Here is a 16,525-nt window from a genome sequence, read left to right as displayed (position 1 = left end):
AGGGACAAAACAAAAACTAACAATTTACAAGCTAGATGTACAGTAGATCATTGATTATGTTCCATATTAAACCTCAAGGGGTGGGGGGGTGGGGTGGGAGAAGGCATGTAGGGCAGATAGGGGAGGTGGGAATACTGTAATAGCAGGTGCAATAGATGAGAAATAGAAGTGATGAAGGGGGGCACCAGGAAGCTAGAAACAAGTGCGATTTTACCAAGGGTGAAAATTCATGACAGAAAAGGAAAAAATAGAGAAGGTGAGGGGAGAGAGATAGGAGACTGTTGACAACAGTGACTGGGTTTCCCTCTTTTGCACACATTGTCCAGTCAGTGTGCAGGACAGAGAGCGAACTGGGTCACATCCAAAGTGTCTGTCCGTCCTTGGAGGGCTTCCTCAGCATGGATGGAAACACCCCTCTGACGTCATAGTGTCTGTGTAACTCCTGGTTTTATAACATTTCTCTTTTTTAAAACACTGTTAATGATTTTATCTTTGACTATAATCATTATTGTCCTCTTCCATTCACTTTGGTGTTAAACAAACCAGGTTTACCTACACCCATGCCAACTCACTAACTCTTCTGCACCGGCTAAAAACACACACAAAAAAAAACAATCCCACCCCTGCTACGTCTGCACTGACAACGGCAATATGCAAATGTTCTGTGCGGCTCACCCGGCATATTCTCATTTAAACGAGCTTGTCAGACCCAAACCCATTATAGTGAGGCGTTTCTCTCCGTCTGACAGCATGCTGCATCAGCCTCTTTCCTTTGCTATGAAAAGCATTTCATTATGTGGGCAAAAATAACTTTGCTTTCTGCTTCCTGTTCTCTCTTATTTACAGTAATGAGAGTAATTAGGCAAATCCAGGGGAGGCAGGCCTGAGATGAGAAAAGTCAGTTTGCTGACTTCACAGACACACGCCGTGACCTTCTCTCTTGCTTTGTAGGTTGCTTTTGGCCTCAGCTTAGATGTTGCCCTTAAGGTAATCCTTTGAGGAAATTGATTTTGAGAGCAAAATTTGCAACTTTGTTGTTGTTAGTTGTTATTTGTATTTACAATGTTGGATATTATTTAAATACAGGAAGGGCAAACATGAGGTGAGATTCTGACAAAGATATCGGAGTCATTACTGCGCTGGAGTCATCAAAGTGTTTCTTGTTGTCTAAACCTAACTCTCAGTCTATATGTTCGGGGCTTTGCAGTCCACCATCCACGCCGACCACCTGCCTACAGCGTGCGGGCAGAAATGCTGATTCTCTGAAAAGGACTATAAAACACACCTATGCTACTCAGCACAGATATTGGCTTCATACTGAACTGAGGGGTCAAAATAAGTTTAAGGACAAATGAAGTGATGGTATATCTTCAACACAGTCATCGCAAGCATCGTGTTACTAGAAATTTGGTTTTATGGATGAATGACAAATCCTTTCTGTTCTGTTCAGTTAGCCACAGCCTTAAAGAAACCAAAATTCACATGCTAAATGAATGGGAACACACCTACTAGGGATGTCGCTACAACCAATACAATCTGGGTGAGTGAGTTTCAGTTGTGAACTTCATATCAACAAAATGTCGTCAAAATGATCATGTCCTGAAATTTTACTGTTATTGTTTTGTGAATTTTGACAACTGGCTTCCAATGCTCCACAGGTAGTCTTCTCCAAAGCTAACATTATCTTGTTTAAGCTAACATAGCGTCAGCTCCTAACATGAGCTGGGTGCTAATAACGTTAGTATGACTGTTGGTCTGTCATATTAGTCAAGTTAAACTACTATTTACACACAGACTATGTAGAGGTATGTGCTTGGTGTGTGTGTGTGTGTGTGTTTGTGTGTGTGTGTGCACGCACGCTGTTGTATCGAATTTGGCCTCTGGAATCGTGGAATTTCAGTAGGATCCCCAACACACACACTGACCTTCCTTCTTGTCCTCTTGGATGGCTTTAGCCTTAGTGTCGGTGATGTCCTTAAACGAAGCCAGAAAGAGCACCACGTCTCCCTTCTCGTTCTTAATTGGCACAATATCCAGCAGGCACCAGAACAGCACCACTGAAAGGGAAAGACACGCTTATTAACACTATTAAACACCGTCTTTGATTATACACAGGATGGACTCACAGTGTGAGTGTGTGTGTGTGTGCCACTGTGTATATGTGTACATAGAGCAACAGACTGACAGATTCCCAGACTTATTAGTAAGCCTATCTACAGCTGGAAGTCCCTTGGGAGACGCAGAGCCTTTAAACAGACCAAGTCTCTTTTCCCCAAGCACAGCAAGAGATGAACCCATCTCTGAGGTCCCATCTCCTGCTAAATAGATTGCTTTTCAGAGGAACTGCAGGTCAGCATCTGTGAGCATCTGTGCTTCTGCACCAGTGCTAGTGCACTTGTGTTCAAGTTTGGTTTATCAAAAAGATGTAATAGGACACTGAAAAAATGCCCAACAATATTATCATTTTGTGCATTGGTGAACCTTAAATTTTCATCTTGCTCTGCCTTTCATTCTTGTCTGCTCAGTGAGTACAAATGAATTGCTGATTAAGAGGGATTTCCCACGGAGATCCCTCTCATCACTCCCACGCACTACATCTTCCTTGCCTGGTGATGACTCAATTACAGTGTTTTTGTCTATGTGTGTGTATGTGTGTGCGAATATGTGCGTGCCAGCGAGACAAGGCAGCACTATCAAGCACACACAGTGAGAGAAAGAGCGTTCCTGATTGCGAACATGCAGCTTTCTCTTCTCTCAGGCAGACAGGCGGAGGGCAAACCGAGTCAATCAGCTACACTTAACGTTCAGGACTCTGCTGTGACAGACGGAAAGAGAGGAATGAGACAACACAAAAAAAAAGGGAAAGAAGGAGGGAGATAAGCATGGGAGACAGACTGACAGACAAACTGACACACATGTGGAAATGGTAAAAACAAAAGGAGGAAGAAAAGAAATGGTATTGTTGCCATGAGAGAGATGGAGGGAGGGAGGTGAAAGGTAACAAAGGGACAGTGATAGAGAACAGAAGGGGAGAGGAGAAGGGGGAGTGCGACAGAAAAGACAACCGAGCGAGAGGGTGGCATAGACAGTCACATCTGTGATGGTATTAGCAAAGCTGTATCTATGCAAACTTCACTGAGCTGCCTGCTAAATCTGCTTTGTAAATCAGTCGAAGAAAAAATATAGAATATGTGGTACAACGCAGCATCACAATGCAGCATCATAAACAATCCTTACAGTCCTTGTCAAAAGGTGCATTTAATAGCTGCTGTGGAGCTTTTAATCCTATCGCACCATGGAGTTCGCTTGAACACGTCCACTCTGAATCTCTGCCCACATCTCACATTTGTTGCTGTGCAATTTAAGCAGGTGTGGTGTTGGCACACATTGACAGCTTTTAGAGAAGCAATTGAACAATCAGAGCTTAATATGTGGGATTAAGACTGAGAACCTACCTAGCTCATGAAGCTAGGAAGCTACATTATAGTGACAGGAACAAATGATGACAAGAGTGAATGAGATAGACACAGCTGTACAACTGTGCAACAACAACTCTTAAATCGACAATGTGAAAAACATTAACTGCTCCGAGCAACCGCTCTCAGTGTCAGCTGAAAATTATGTCAGATATATCAGCATACACCAACAACCGGTTAGGGAAAAGACGAAACAATATAACGCCCCTTACCGAGATCAGGTGTCAACATCACTCCAATTATCTTAGCTCGTACAAGATGAGAATTCTTTGAAGTGATCACAAAAATGGGAATTTATATTAAAATTTTTATCACAACTGTGAGAAAACTTTATTATGTAATAATAACCGGAAATAAATAATTTTTTTTTTTTTTGTAGATTATCAGAACTGAATCTTATGCAAGACACACAAAAACAAGAAGCATAAAAGTAAGAAAAACACAACACATGCCAGGGCACATGGCACCATCCCACATCACAGTCAGCATGTATCCACTGATGCCTAGATGTGCTCATTATTTTTGACTCCATTTTGTTCGCTGGCCAGCTGGCTAATCAGTGAGGCACACACATACACCAAACCGCACCACAGCACACCACAGCCAGCTATCTGGCTCAGTGTATTTGAAGGAGACAGGGTTAAGGAGTCACCAACTGACAGCTACAAAAGTTTAATGTGTCTCAGTGTTAAGTAATAACTGAGACTTTTGTGACGGATTTCTTTGTTTAATCACCTTTTAATGAGAACGGACCAATAAAAAAATTTAAAAAAGTTATCCATCCATTCCTCCAGTCATCACTTCGTCTCTCCATGGTTCCATCTATGCCAATTTAAATGAAGCTTCTTCGGAAATAGCTACAGAGAATTGCCATCCATTTATGGAAATATACAGGAAAAGTCCCACATGGTAATCACTCTGTCTGTGCACTCTCTAATGGCTTTCTGTGCTTGTCTACTTGCCGAGGTTCCAGCACTTAATTGGTAAATGGTAGAGGAAGGCACAGAGTACTTGTTTTATGGTAACATGACCGGGAGAGCCACAGAATCAAATGATAAATGAAGGGATGACAACTACTGAACCAGCAACAAAACCAAATTCAGTCTGTTCCCAATAACTTTTGCAATTCTCACCTGTCTTTTTGTAGAACATGATCTCATCCTTAAACTCCTTGCGCTCCTCCAAGGCGTCATCGATGCTAAGGATGATGCTTTCGCTGGTCTCAGGCCCATAAAGGAATTTACAGGCACAGCTCTTCTGCATGACCTCCGCCCGGGAGAATCCTGTGAGCTCGCAGAAGCCATCAGAGCAGTAGACGATGGGAAAGCCCTTCGACACCTGAGCGTTGGCCAGGATGAAGTTGCTGTCTGCACGAGAATGAGGAGGAAGAGGCAAGGTGAGAATGAGGGTAAGAATTTAAGGTTGTTATGGGGTTGGGGCTGTGGTATCATTGTAGTACTTTTCCTGCTTACTCAGACTTAGACAGATATATGTTAACATATATTTACACTGAATGTAAGTGGCATGAATAATAACCAGTGTGTTTTTCTGACTCTGGGCTTAAAGGGAAAAATAGTAAAGCTCCCCACAGACCAGATCAGTAGTTTTAAACTATTCATTGTTGTGCTCCTTCACGTATCCCTGGAGATCCCAAAACCAATCCCTTAACAACCACAGATCAGCAGCACCGCAACTGTATAGTAATGCAAAAATATAAATATTATTAATTAACACTGGTAATATAAATTAACATTACGAAGAATGAAGAAGATGAAGAATGAAACCTTCTATCATTTATATTTTGTTTTGGCCACGTGGGGACTGTGTTACAAGCAGTAAATGCAGGAAAGACATATAAAAATGGAAAATCAATGTAACTCAAACATTTGTTTTGGGTCTCCACCAACTCCTGGGAAAAATGTCTGACTCTGTTGCTGCCTAATGCTCCACTATGTTCAGTAGCTTGTCGCTAAATTTGCCTGTCTTTGTTAGTGCTGAGCCCATAGCCTTCAGTGGGTTTATCAGAGCTTTTTGCTGAAACCATCTGTCTGTTATGGTTAAATCTAATGAGAGAGCCGACAGCAAACCCAAGCTGTAAAATTGTGGGCTGTAAAACCACAATCAGTGAGCTGAAAGACACTAAAACGCTCTATAAAGCTGAGGGGAAGAGCAGAGACAGGTGATAATTCTCTGTGGGTTGGTCAGTATTAGAGACAGCTTTCACAATACACATATTCATTTGACCCATTGCTATCATAAATATCTATATCGAGCAGCTTTAAATACCTTTTTAAGGTAACGTGGACACTGGAAATTATTAATACAGTCCCCAACTGAAATTTAACCAGCTCATCGAGGATGTTGTACCATCAACACTCTGGCTGTGAGACCACCACTTTAACCTCTCAGCTCCTCCACTTTTGAAACTTCAGATATTAAAAATGGAAACAAATTCAACTGGTCAAGGAGTGCCTCTCTGAGCGTTTAACTGAATCGCCACGCACTAGCCTCCGGGGCCTAAAATGTAACTTTTAACACACAGATACAAAGGCTGATGGGATCCTCATCGCAGGTAGATGAAGGCCTGTGTGGGCTGCAATATGAAGGTCATTTACTTCAATAAATGACTGATTTATCTGCACAGTGAAGAGCTACTCTTGAAAATCATTCCCTAGTATCAAGAAACTGACCCTGAATTCATAATACTTTTAGTGAGAGTTGCATTAAAGAGAGGTTATGTGTTAAGGGGAAATTTTATTAAAGGAAACAGTGAGAGAGGAAGCAAGAGTGGGGGGATCAGTGGGGATTGTGCTCAAGTGATGACAGTGAAAACAGAACCGCATTACTGCTGAAGTCTATCACAATTAATTAGCCTATTTGTGCCTAGCTCTAAATACCCAGTTGAAGTGGACCAGCTGTTTATACCTGAATCCATCTATCATGGCACACAAACACAACACCCATCCACACAAACAAACACCCACAGTGCCAATGTAGTGCAGAATGATGCTGAGCTGTGCTGATAGACAGCTAATGTTTACAATGCAATGCCTATTATGCAAGACAGTGGACTAGTGTGGTTTGGCAGATTCTAAAATGTGCGCGCGTGCGTGTGTGTGTGTGCACGCTGCTGTAATTTGAGAAGGAGTCAAACCTGTTCAAACTAGCCCCTAAATTGAATAATAACATGCAAGTCTCAAACCACATGTACCGTACATGTACATGTAGCATGAACAAATCATACCCAATAGATTTTGGGACATTATTAAAATGACAGGAAATAACACACACACATCAAGCCACATGCCTCATATACGCAAACACAAAAAGTGACGTAGAGCTTGTTTATAATAACTGTTTGAGACATCCTGCGAAGTGACTTGTTTCAATTACATTTCATTACAAAAATCAATTTTCTGCATCGATAATTCCTTTCTCCACCAACCCCAATGTTTAATTGTTTTATGTTGTACGTCAAGCTTTGTTGAGGGGAAACCACCTCAGATTTGAACTGGGAATACAACGGCACAGAACAAAACCCTTGTATGTGTCCCTCAAGAGGAATGAGCAACATGCTCCTCTTTATAATCCCATTCAGCAATCAACAACTGTTTCTGCACGCTCGCTGGCACTCGCTAAAAATTGTGATTCTCGTCTGTTTCAAGAATGTGAAAGGAACCCTCGGATTATGTAATAGTGAATAAAGAATAATGCTGCGATGTTGTATTTGCTGAGATGTGAGAACAGAAAAATATAAAACAGCAGACTTTACCCTGGAATGATGGACGACACAATGAGCTCATGGTCAACGTAGCTGAATAAAACGCAGTGACAGTGATACCCACTCATGAAGGAGAAAAAACACCCAGAGAACACATCTCTTGTCAGCAGTAATGCTCTGACTGGGTGGCCCAGACAGATGGTCAGAGCAGGTCTCCTCGCGTTGGGACCGGCTGTCAGATGTGAGACCCCTCAGGCTCAGTGGTAAGCAAGAGAGAGAGAGCGACAGGACTGCTGGCTTATCGGGGACCTGAAGCAAAGGCCTGCAGCTTGTCTGGTGGCAGCTCCCTGAGCACGAGAGGATGGTGCTGACAGAAAACGAATGTTTACTGTGAAGTACTCTACTCACTGTATTGTGTTTGACAGTGGATTACTTTGGTTAATAGAATTGATGGATATGACGTGTTGTTTGCATGGACAGTAAGTTTGTATCATATGGGAGCGGAGGCGAAGTGATATTAGGTGACAAATGGACACTCAAGAAAAAGACACTGTCCTCATTATTAGATTATTGTGTAATATGATTTAACCTATAGCTAGTTCATTACAGTTTTCACATACACTGCTCTTAACACCAATAACACACCAACGAGGTCCCGTGTGATAAAACCACAATTTAATAAATTTAAGACGGACAACAACACGGAGGGAGTCTGTCTCAGAATTATGCACAGGAAGCATACAGTGTGACCATTGCCCACTTTAAAGGCCCTGAAAACCAAGGTTTTTACTTTAGCGATGAGGCCCTATATGAACACAATTTTGGTTATTTTGCATGAAATATTTCAGCATAGAGAAATGCTTCAGCAACTATCAGTTGTTGACGCTTGTTTTAGGCTGACACAGAACATGATTACCATTTACGTAATGTTTTTCCTTTTTTTTGCTTTGTCCTTTCCACCAAATTCCCTCATTTTCCCTTTCCCTTTCCATCTACACCTCCCTCCTACTGTCCTACTTTTCCTGGCTCCTTCCCTCCCTCCTTTGCCAATGCACCGGCCTTGCATCTCTGTTCTTGCCCCCCCCCCTCTAATTTTACTACCTCTCTTCCCTTTCTTTCCCCTCTGTCTCTCTCTCTTTGTATCCCCCTTTTTCTCTCAATCACTCCCACTGCCCTTTGCTCTATCCCTCCTTCCCTTCCCTGCCTCCCCTATCGACCTTCGCTCCCTCCTTCATTTCCTTCCAGCTGTTCTTCATGTCCCTCCTACCGTTTTGGATTTCCGCCTAATTACTCTTCATCGTTCTCTCTGCCCTTGGAATTCTGCCAGTCTATCCTTCTTTTCCCAATTTCATTTATTTCCTTCACTCTTTGCACACATTCACCCTTTTCCCCACCACTTATACAGGAACATCATCAGTCTACAATAACTATTTTTCCTCTGCACCCTGAACCTCTGCTGAAGGAAAAGTCCGAATCATCTCCTCATATCCTTTTTAGATTTCACCTCACTGTTTCCCCTCCTCCCCGCCTCCCCCATCTCTTTGTCTCTTTCCTTTGTTCCTTTTTTTCCCCAACTCTTCTACTCTCAACCTCTTCATCACCCCCCCAACCCCCCCGCACGCACACACACACACACGCACACACACACACACACACACACACACCCATTTCTCTACTGTATCTAACTCCATTCTGAATTTCTTTTGGCTAATTGCTTCGATGTAGAAGCCCATAGATCATCTCCCCTCATGCTCACACTAGTGCATGACAGCTGCTGGAGAAACCCCACAGGGACACAGAGAAGAGAGAGAGGAGGAAAGACAGAGACAAAGAAAGAGAGGGGGAGGGCAAAAGAGAAAAGAGGGCAGGGAGAGAAGAAAGAGAGCAAGACGGAAGAAGAGAGAGATGGTTACAGAGCCTTCTTGTGCAATAGAAGTCAACTGAAGGGCCTTGTAATTGTTGGTGAATGAATGATTTGTAAAGCATGTGTGAGCTATTAATAAAAGATACTTGCGTCATCATACCATCAAAACACCAGCGTAAGACAGCTAATTCCTCTTCTTAAAAAAGAATTTTCCTGACAAATTACCCCTTGTGATCATGCAAATAATGTAGCATTGTTAATAAATATAAATGGACTGCACTGGGGTTTTCTAATGTTATTGACCATTCAAAGCACTTTACACTACAAGCCACATTCACGCACAAATTTATACAGTGCTTCTATATATACAGCACATCTCTATCACACATTTACTCATACACCAATGTTAACTCAGGGGCAATTTGGGCTTCAGTATCTTACCCAACCTGTGGACTGGATGAGCTGGGAATGAAACCGCCAACCCTTTGATTTGATGATTTGACTTGAGGACGACCCACTCTACCTCCTGAGCCACAGTAGTAACGCAAAGTTGTTATAGTGTCACACCTGGCATGCTGTTTTCTACAAACAGGAAGCGCTGCTTTCTTTTGTGACCAGGATTTCTTAACATTAATCTAGTAGTTTTTTAGCCAAGCGAGCAGTGTTGCTGGTTGGGCTTTGGTTCAGCAGCTTACTGATAGATCGCCATGAAATTCAGGTACAGGCATTCATGATCCCCAGAGGATGAATCCTACTAACTATGGTGATCCCCAAACTTTTCCTCTGTCAGTGAAATATATCAATAACTACTGGACGCATTGCCATTAAATTTGGTTTAGACATTCCTCCACACAAGTTAAATTTGGTCATTCTTTCAGTTTTCCTCTTCCATCAGGTCAACATTTCTGAAGGTGCATCTCTTCAGTATACTCTCCTGAACAAGTGGTGGTGGTAGAAGAGGGAAGAGGAGTGTGTGTTTGTGTGTGTGTGTGTGTGTGTGTGTGTGTGTGTTAATGTTGTCTACACACTAACTTGTCCCAGATTTGTGGTTTTAAACAAACTATGCGCATTCACCAGCTCCTCGACAGCCCCGCGCCACCACTCAGAGCAACCCCAGAGCTATTTTAGGCGCTACTTTGATGATGGGTGAGCAAGCATGAGGAAGCAATGGAGACACAGAAAGAGAAAGAGAGAGAGAGGGTGAAGCAGAAACCAGCAGACACACAGCAGGCAGAGAAAAAGATGGATGACGAGGCAGGTGAGAAAGTGAAAGATGAGGGGGATGTGGACAGGCAAGGGGAAGAGAAGGGGAGGCTGAGAAATAAACCGAGGCAGACAGATGAGGGTGGGATAGGGACAGAGGGCAAGAAGGTGACGTGAAAAGTTGAAAGTAAGTGAGATGGAGCTGTGAGAGGTGGAATGATGAAAGATGGAGATGTAGTGTTGTAAAAAAAAAAAAAAATGGTGGTGAGAGTGGAGTGATGGATGGAAAGACCTCCTCACCTTGTTTTCTGCCAAAATTCACACAGGCCTCTAAGAAACTGCTACAGAGCAGTCACAATGAAGTAGCCACAATAAAGTCCCCCTAGAGTTGCCATAGTTACCAATGACACACACCATGGCAACCAAGGTTACAACTGTACAGTTTGTCTTAGAAATAGATTCTGAATGTCGTCAACACATGGGATTATGAGATTCGTCACAAAAATTTATGTACAAAGTGAAGGTTGTGGATCATCAATTATGTGTATTTTCAGATGAAATCAGAACATACACACATCAATAATCAAGCACACACATACAGTATATACACACGCACACTCACACAGGCGAGCCAACAGTGGTAATCCTCTCACACCGTGTAACTGAAGACAGAAAATCATTAGAAAATCCACAGCCTTAATCACTTCTGTGCCTCTTTATCATACAGCCCTCCAGGCACTCACCAACTGAAACATTACACCAGTCATTACATTCCTGTAATTTCCCAACCCACCTCCCTACTTTTCTTTCTCTATCTCTCATGGTCAATATCTCTTTCACCCTCCACTGTCTGCCTCCCGACTCTGCTTCCTCAAAATTTCTGTCATACCCTCTCGCTTTCTGACAAAGCCCAATCCCCTAATTTGAAAAATTAATTGAGTCTAAAAATGGCCGACTTGGCCCAGACTTCCGTTGGTGAAACCCTGTTTGTCGATCGTTTTGGACAGTCCATTAGAGACGCTGATTAGAAGAGGAATCTCGCTCATTAGGTGAGTTAACAAGGCAGAACGTCCGCGGTGACGAGGAAAGCTCTCATGCAGAAGTCCCAGAAGTTTGGTGGAACAGACGAGGTGTTTGCCCCCTTTAAGTAGACAGTAGTAATCAAGTCTAGTGACCTTAGCGTGAGGACAGTCTTGGCCTGTACTGATGATGGTGGCTGTGCCCGCTTAACTGGATACTTTGTCAAAGCCTTGTTAAAGCCAGCGGATACTGCTTGGTTGCTATTAATTCAAAACACTAATTTAACATTTTCCATACTTAGTTGATGCCTTTAGCTATGATAGTTTACAATGAGTGAGTTAGGCAGATGCTCAGGATCTTGTTGCTTTTAACAGGACATGCAACTGATGATGTTGCAGGAAACAGGCTATGTCTGATTAATACAAGTTAAAACATGTTGTCTTGAGGCACATAATTGTTCTTACACTGTATATGCAGTGAAGCAGCAAGTAGGTATTTTCAGCAAAAAACAACTATGATGAACCCGCTGTATTCTACCTGCCCAGAGGCAAACAGCAGACAGACAAAGTTAGCAGCTAGGTTGTGAAGCATTTACAGTAGCTAGAGCACCAGATATTTGGTGGATGTGGAGACTAAAAGAGCTAGAAAGACAGTGACTAGAAGGACTTGGATTTGTCAAGTCGCATGAAACACAACTTCAAATGAATGCTAATGCTGCTTGTGTCTGCTTGATGTGTACGGCAACTGTTTGCTAACATGTTCGTTTTTACAACTTAAAACCTGATAATATGTGAATGTTGTGTTTAAAGCTTGTTGCATCAAGTGGCAAAAATAGAACAAGTAGAATTAATAGAACAAATAACTGTTGATGGTACAGTATGTCTTTCGTATAAACTGCTAACTTTTTGTGTTAGCCTGTCTGCCAGCAAAAGCAAACTTCTCCAGACAGCTTAATGAGCAAGCTAGCTAGCTTATCACCTGGTAGCTAGATGGTAGCAAGGCACTTGGCTTGGTTATGTATATTGCTATACCTGACATGTCACTGATTAGCTTACCAGCCATAGCCTGGAGACCTGAAAGTAACCACTTTTGCACCACCTACTTCACACGGACACATGAATAGACTTAATTTTGCTGCTTTCTGTGCTAGCAGGCACTATGGCAGTACGTCGCTGTGATTTCATGACATCTATATTCTATGCTGTTCACTAGGATACAGCACAGTACCATCCTTTCTGTTTATTTTTACCCTAAAATATAACCGTCTCTACATTAAGTGGGCTTTGGAGAAAATGGGAACAGCAGTGCCAATCCACTGCCAGTAAGTGAGAGCCCCTCTGCACCCTGCAGCACTACAGTCAATGATGATTGATTACTCCTTCACAGTCTCATAACCGCACTCATTACTTCTTTCATAGTCATTCTATGTCTGAGGACAACATCAGACTTGCCTTTTTTACAAGTTAGCATAATGATATTGTAAGATAACAATTTACTAAGCATCTATTAATGGAATTTAAACAGTTGCTAATGTCTTCCCAACATATAATCCAGGTTATCGCCATTATAATAAACTTTATTGAAACATATGTGCACAGGTTTGTGGTCTGTGGTCTTTCAAAATCAGTAATTAGCTCCCTAGCTCTTAAGGCAGGTCATAAGGTCAATGGTGAGACTGAGCCATAGGGACGGCAGCATTACATCCTCTGTCATCCTAGGACAGCAGAGTCTGATAGTGAGTTTTTAAACATTCACCTGGAAGCAAGTGGTAATCACAACAGGGGATCCCACAGCCACTTTTTAACAGCTTAATTAGATGTGCTGCAGTTAAGAAAAGTTAATCAGAGGAGAGGAAACTTCTGATTTTACTTCCCTTGTGTTCAAAGACAGAGACAGCTGAACATACACACAAACACACACACACACACACACACACACACACACACACACACACACACAGAGAGACAGAGCTACACACACACACATACACATAAAGTTATGTGACACAAACCAGCAAAGTGCAGAGAATGCTCCATTCTTTCCCTTTTCTACCTGCTCACTTCCTCCTGTTTTCATCTCTTTACACCCATACAGACTCACTCTCTCTTTTACCCACATACACACTTAAACATTACCACCACTGCCCTGTACTGACTCAACACACAGCTGTTCCATGTCGTTGAGTCAGTGACTCTGACAGTAATTACCTGCCTAGTGGAGGTGGAGCTAGTGTGTGCTGAGAGCTAGAAAATAGCGATCTAAAAGAATGGTGCAGGATGGGGGCAAGCAGCACTTACTGGGACACTTTACACGGCCCCCTAACAATTGTACCACCCAATTGTCTGCTGCTTAATAGAGAGCTGCAGGAAAGAAACCTCAAACCTGGAAATAAGGTAGCATTTTTGCACTTCTGGTTCCCACACCCCAAAGTTGATTAGCTTTTTTGAATGGTTTTTTGGTTCAATGCTTGAGATTAGGTTGCGGTTAACACAAGCTCGAGACATTTTCACGTTTTATCATACGATGCAACTATGTCAGTAAATACCCCACTTATTGTAGTGTTTACGTGCCTTACACAAGGGCCGGTTGCTAACAAGTGGCTAAATGAGACTCATGAGAACAGGGATGCTGTGCGAATATTTATCTATATTTTCTTCTTCATCCTCTGAGAAATTGTGAGTAATTGAAAAGCTGGTAGTTCCTCCAAACATGGAGAAATCATTTAAAGCCTTAAACATTTTACATATACCCTCATCTAAATGAGCAAGCAAACTTTCAGTGTCTTCTCCCAGCTGTTAATGAAATTGAACTTGAAAGTTTCCGGTTATTAACTGCCTCTGTAACCACTAGGTTATTTCTGGGACACCTCAATTTATTCAAATAAGCATCTGAACATGGAAGAATATCTCGCTTTGTGAACACTGAAAAAGTTTAATCTATTTTAAAGGCCACCAGTAAACGTGTAAGACCTTTTCTATGACTACAAATCAGATCAGGTTAAGGACTTGCCTACTCTCACTTTTGTTCATTTATCATATGCTCTTTCCAGGTCTGACCTGCCTGCCTGGGCTTTGGATGACGTCAAAGGGAATCACATAGCAGTGAACCTGGCACTTCCCATATATTTGCTCCTGGCCAGGCCATCAGACCCAATTTGTCCTGTCAAGCTCCACTGCCTCCAGTCTGCCCCATCTTGTGCTCCAAATCCAACGTTAATTTCTTCCACCTCGACCAGCTCAAGGACAGCAGTTCATTCTCTGGGGCTTGACAAACCACTTGTGCTAGGTACACTACCACTGCAATCCCCTTGTGTTACAACAGAGATCCTGCCCAGGCAGCTGAATGTTTATTGCTACTCGATATATAGCCTGCTCTTATACAGTGGTGCTCAACCTGTAGTTATAGGAACTGAAATGAGGAAGGATGTCTGTGGTTATTATTGTGTGTCTGTGATTGGTATGGTGATGTGTTAGGGTTAAATACAGCTAAGGGCATGATGTAATATTACCATTAGGTCTAAAAAAAGGAATTTTAACAGTAGGTGTTGAGTATTGAACAAAAATGCAGAGTAAAAGCATGTAGTGGAAAAATACTTGCAGATTTCAGACACCAAATCTGACACAAAAAGTAATATTTGTGTTGTTTTTGACAAATAAGAAATATACAGATACAAATATACATACTAATATAGTATGGTTAATATTTGAATTAAAGAACAAAGACAGGCCATGATGCAGCTTTTAAACAAAGCAAATCATTGGAAAAAACGTATGCCTAAGTGCCTAAATGAACAGCAAACTCTTAAAAGCCTAAAGATGAGCTGAAACTAAGCAGAAAATGGATAGAAGATGAGGGTGGCAGCTCACATGGACTAAACAGAGCAAAACATTACTGCTTTCCGACAATCCTCCAAGAGAAGCAGAAGATGTTCATTATGAAAAAAGATCACTAAGATGAGAGGCGAGAGTTCAGACCAAAAAGTTGTCTTTTAGAAATGCCTGTGTGTGCCTCAGCCCTGGGAAAGACTTGCTGTAACGCTGCCGCCGACCAATTAATTTTGATAAATGCGACTGCTGGTTTCAGACCGAGGAGAGAGGAAGATCGCACCAGCCACAGGACTTGTCGGCCAAAGAGCAGAGATAATAAAGGTGAACTCCACGGAGGGGATAACATGACGTGTGGACAACTCCGAAAAGTTGCATATGTCCAGGTATGTTCCCAAACAGTAAATATATGAAACAGGCCTCAACTTGTGAACAAGTTGTCCAAATGCGTGGAGCTGCCCAGTGTGTGAGCGCCCTGTTAACGCTTCCTCGCTGTCTGTGGTGCTGAGGTTTCAGCAGGTTTCAGCACCGCGGACAGCGACAGTCTCGGCGCGCTAATTGGTGTGGCAGCGCTCTGGCTTTCCACAACTGTCTGATCCAGACACATGAAACGATTCTGAGTTACCTTGAAGTTACAAGTCTGTCTCAGCAAAAACAGACTGCTGGCCTGAGATACCTGATGCCACCTGTAATTGAAAGGCCATTCGCATCAAGGACAGAAATGCATGAAAGGCATTGACAGCCCTCTTTTATTTGATTATTGCAGGTGTTAGGCTGTTAATCTACTCAAGGATCTCCAGACTACAGTGTGCTTTGTCAGTCACCTCACAAAACAGAATGCAGACCACCTGGAAATTTACACCAAAAACTAAAATAGCTGCCATTAAGATTCGACTGTTTGAAAAATAATTAAAAGCAAACTTACGAGTGCCATCAAACCGTGTGGCTATAGTGTCCAGAAACGTGTTCTGCGGCGCTAATAATCCCTTCATCACAGGCATTTTCCCTGCTTAATGTCGAAGTCCCCATCAAAGTTACTGAAGAGAAGGCGCAAGTCGTCCAAATGTGTGAGGCGCTCCCACTGAAGGCGCTGAACCTATATGAACAAGCAGCTATCCGGTCAACTCAGCACAATGCGATCCCCAGGCGATGGGAGAGTGCACGGTGATGCGCGCACCCGTGTGTCTGGAGCTTGTGTTGCGTGTGTAAATGACAAGAGGAGATGAAGCCCACAGGTGCAGTTCAGGTAATAGTCAGGGACGACCGCGAGAGAGTGAGACTCCCTGTCAGCGATGCCATTATTATGAGGTTGGATTCAATGATCATCTCTCCTCAGCGCGCATTGGTGGGAGGCATCAATCACTCTCAACAACAATTGTGATCAAATGGGGGAGTTTGTCGGTGCAGGAACACGGTG

The 16,525-nt window shown here is 42.6% G+C and overlaps 1 protein-coding gene across 1 annotated transcript in view; it reads right to left on the bottom strand.

Annotated features, from left to right (window-relative positions):
- kcnh8 (potassium voltage-gated channel, subfamily H (eag-related), member 8) overlaps positions 1–16,188 on the bottom strand; it is a 49,096-nt gene extending 32,908 nt beyond the window's left edge. The window contains exons 1-3 of the mRNA XM_023426660.2: positions 16,034–16,188; positions 4,610–4,843; positions 1,926–2,057 (exon numbers count right to left, since the gene is read on the bottom strand). Of these exons, the coding sequence (XP_023282428.1) occupies positions 1,926–2,057; positions 4,610–4,843; positions 16,034–16,109 (442 nt within the window). The 5' untranslated portion in view covers positions 16,110–16,188. The remainder of the gene's footprint in view (positions 1–1,925; positions 2,058–4,609; positions 4,844–16,033) is intronic.
- Between the last annotated feature and the right edge of the window lie 337 nt (positions 16,189–16,525).

Source organism: Seriola lalandi, unplaced genomic scaffold (assembly GCF_002814215.2).
Source record: "Seriola lalandi dorsalis isolate HSWRI2012SDOR001 ecotype SW California unplaced genomic scaffold, Sedor1 jcf7180002054834, whole genome shotgun sequence".
In the NCBI taxonomy this organism is placed as follows: Eukaryota; Metazoa; Chordata; class Actinopteri; order Carangiformes; family Carangidae; genus Seriola; species Seriola lalandi.
The sequence above is the reverse complement of the archived record's forward strand: the minus strand, read 5'-3'. Positions and strand labels throughout refer to the sequence as shown.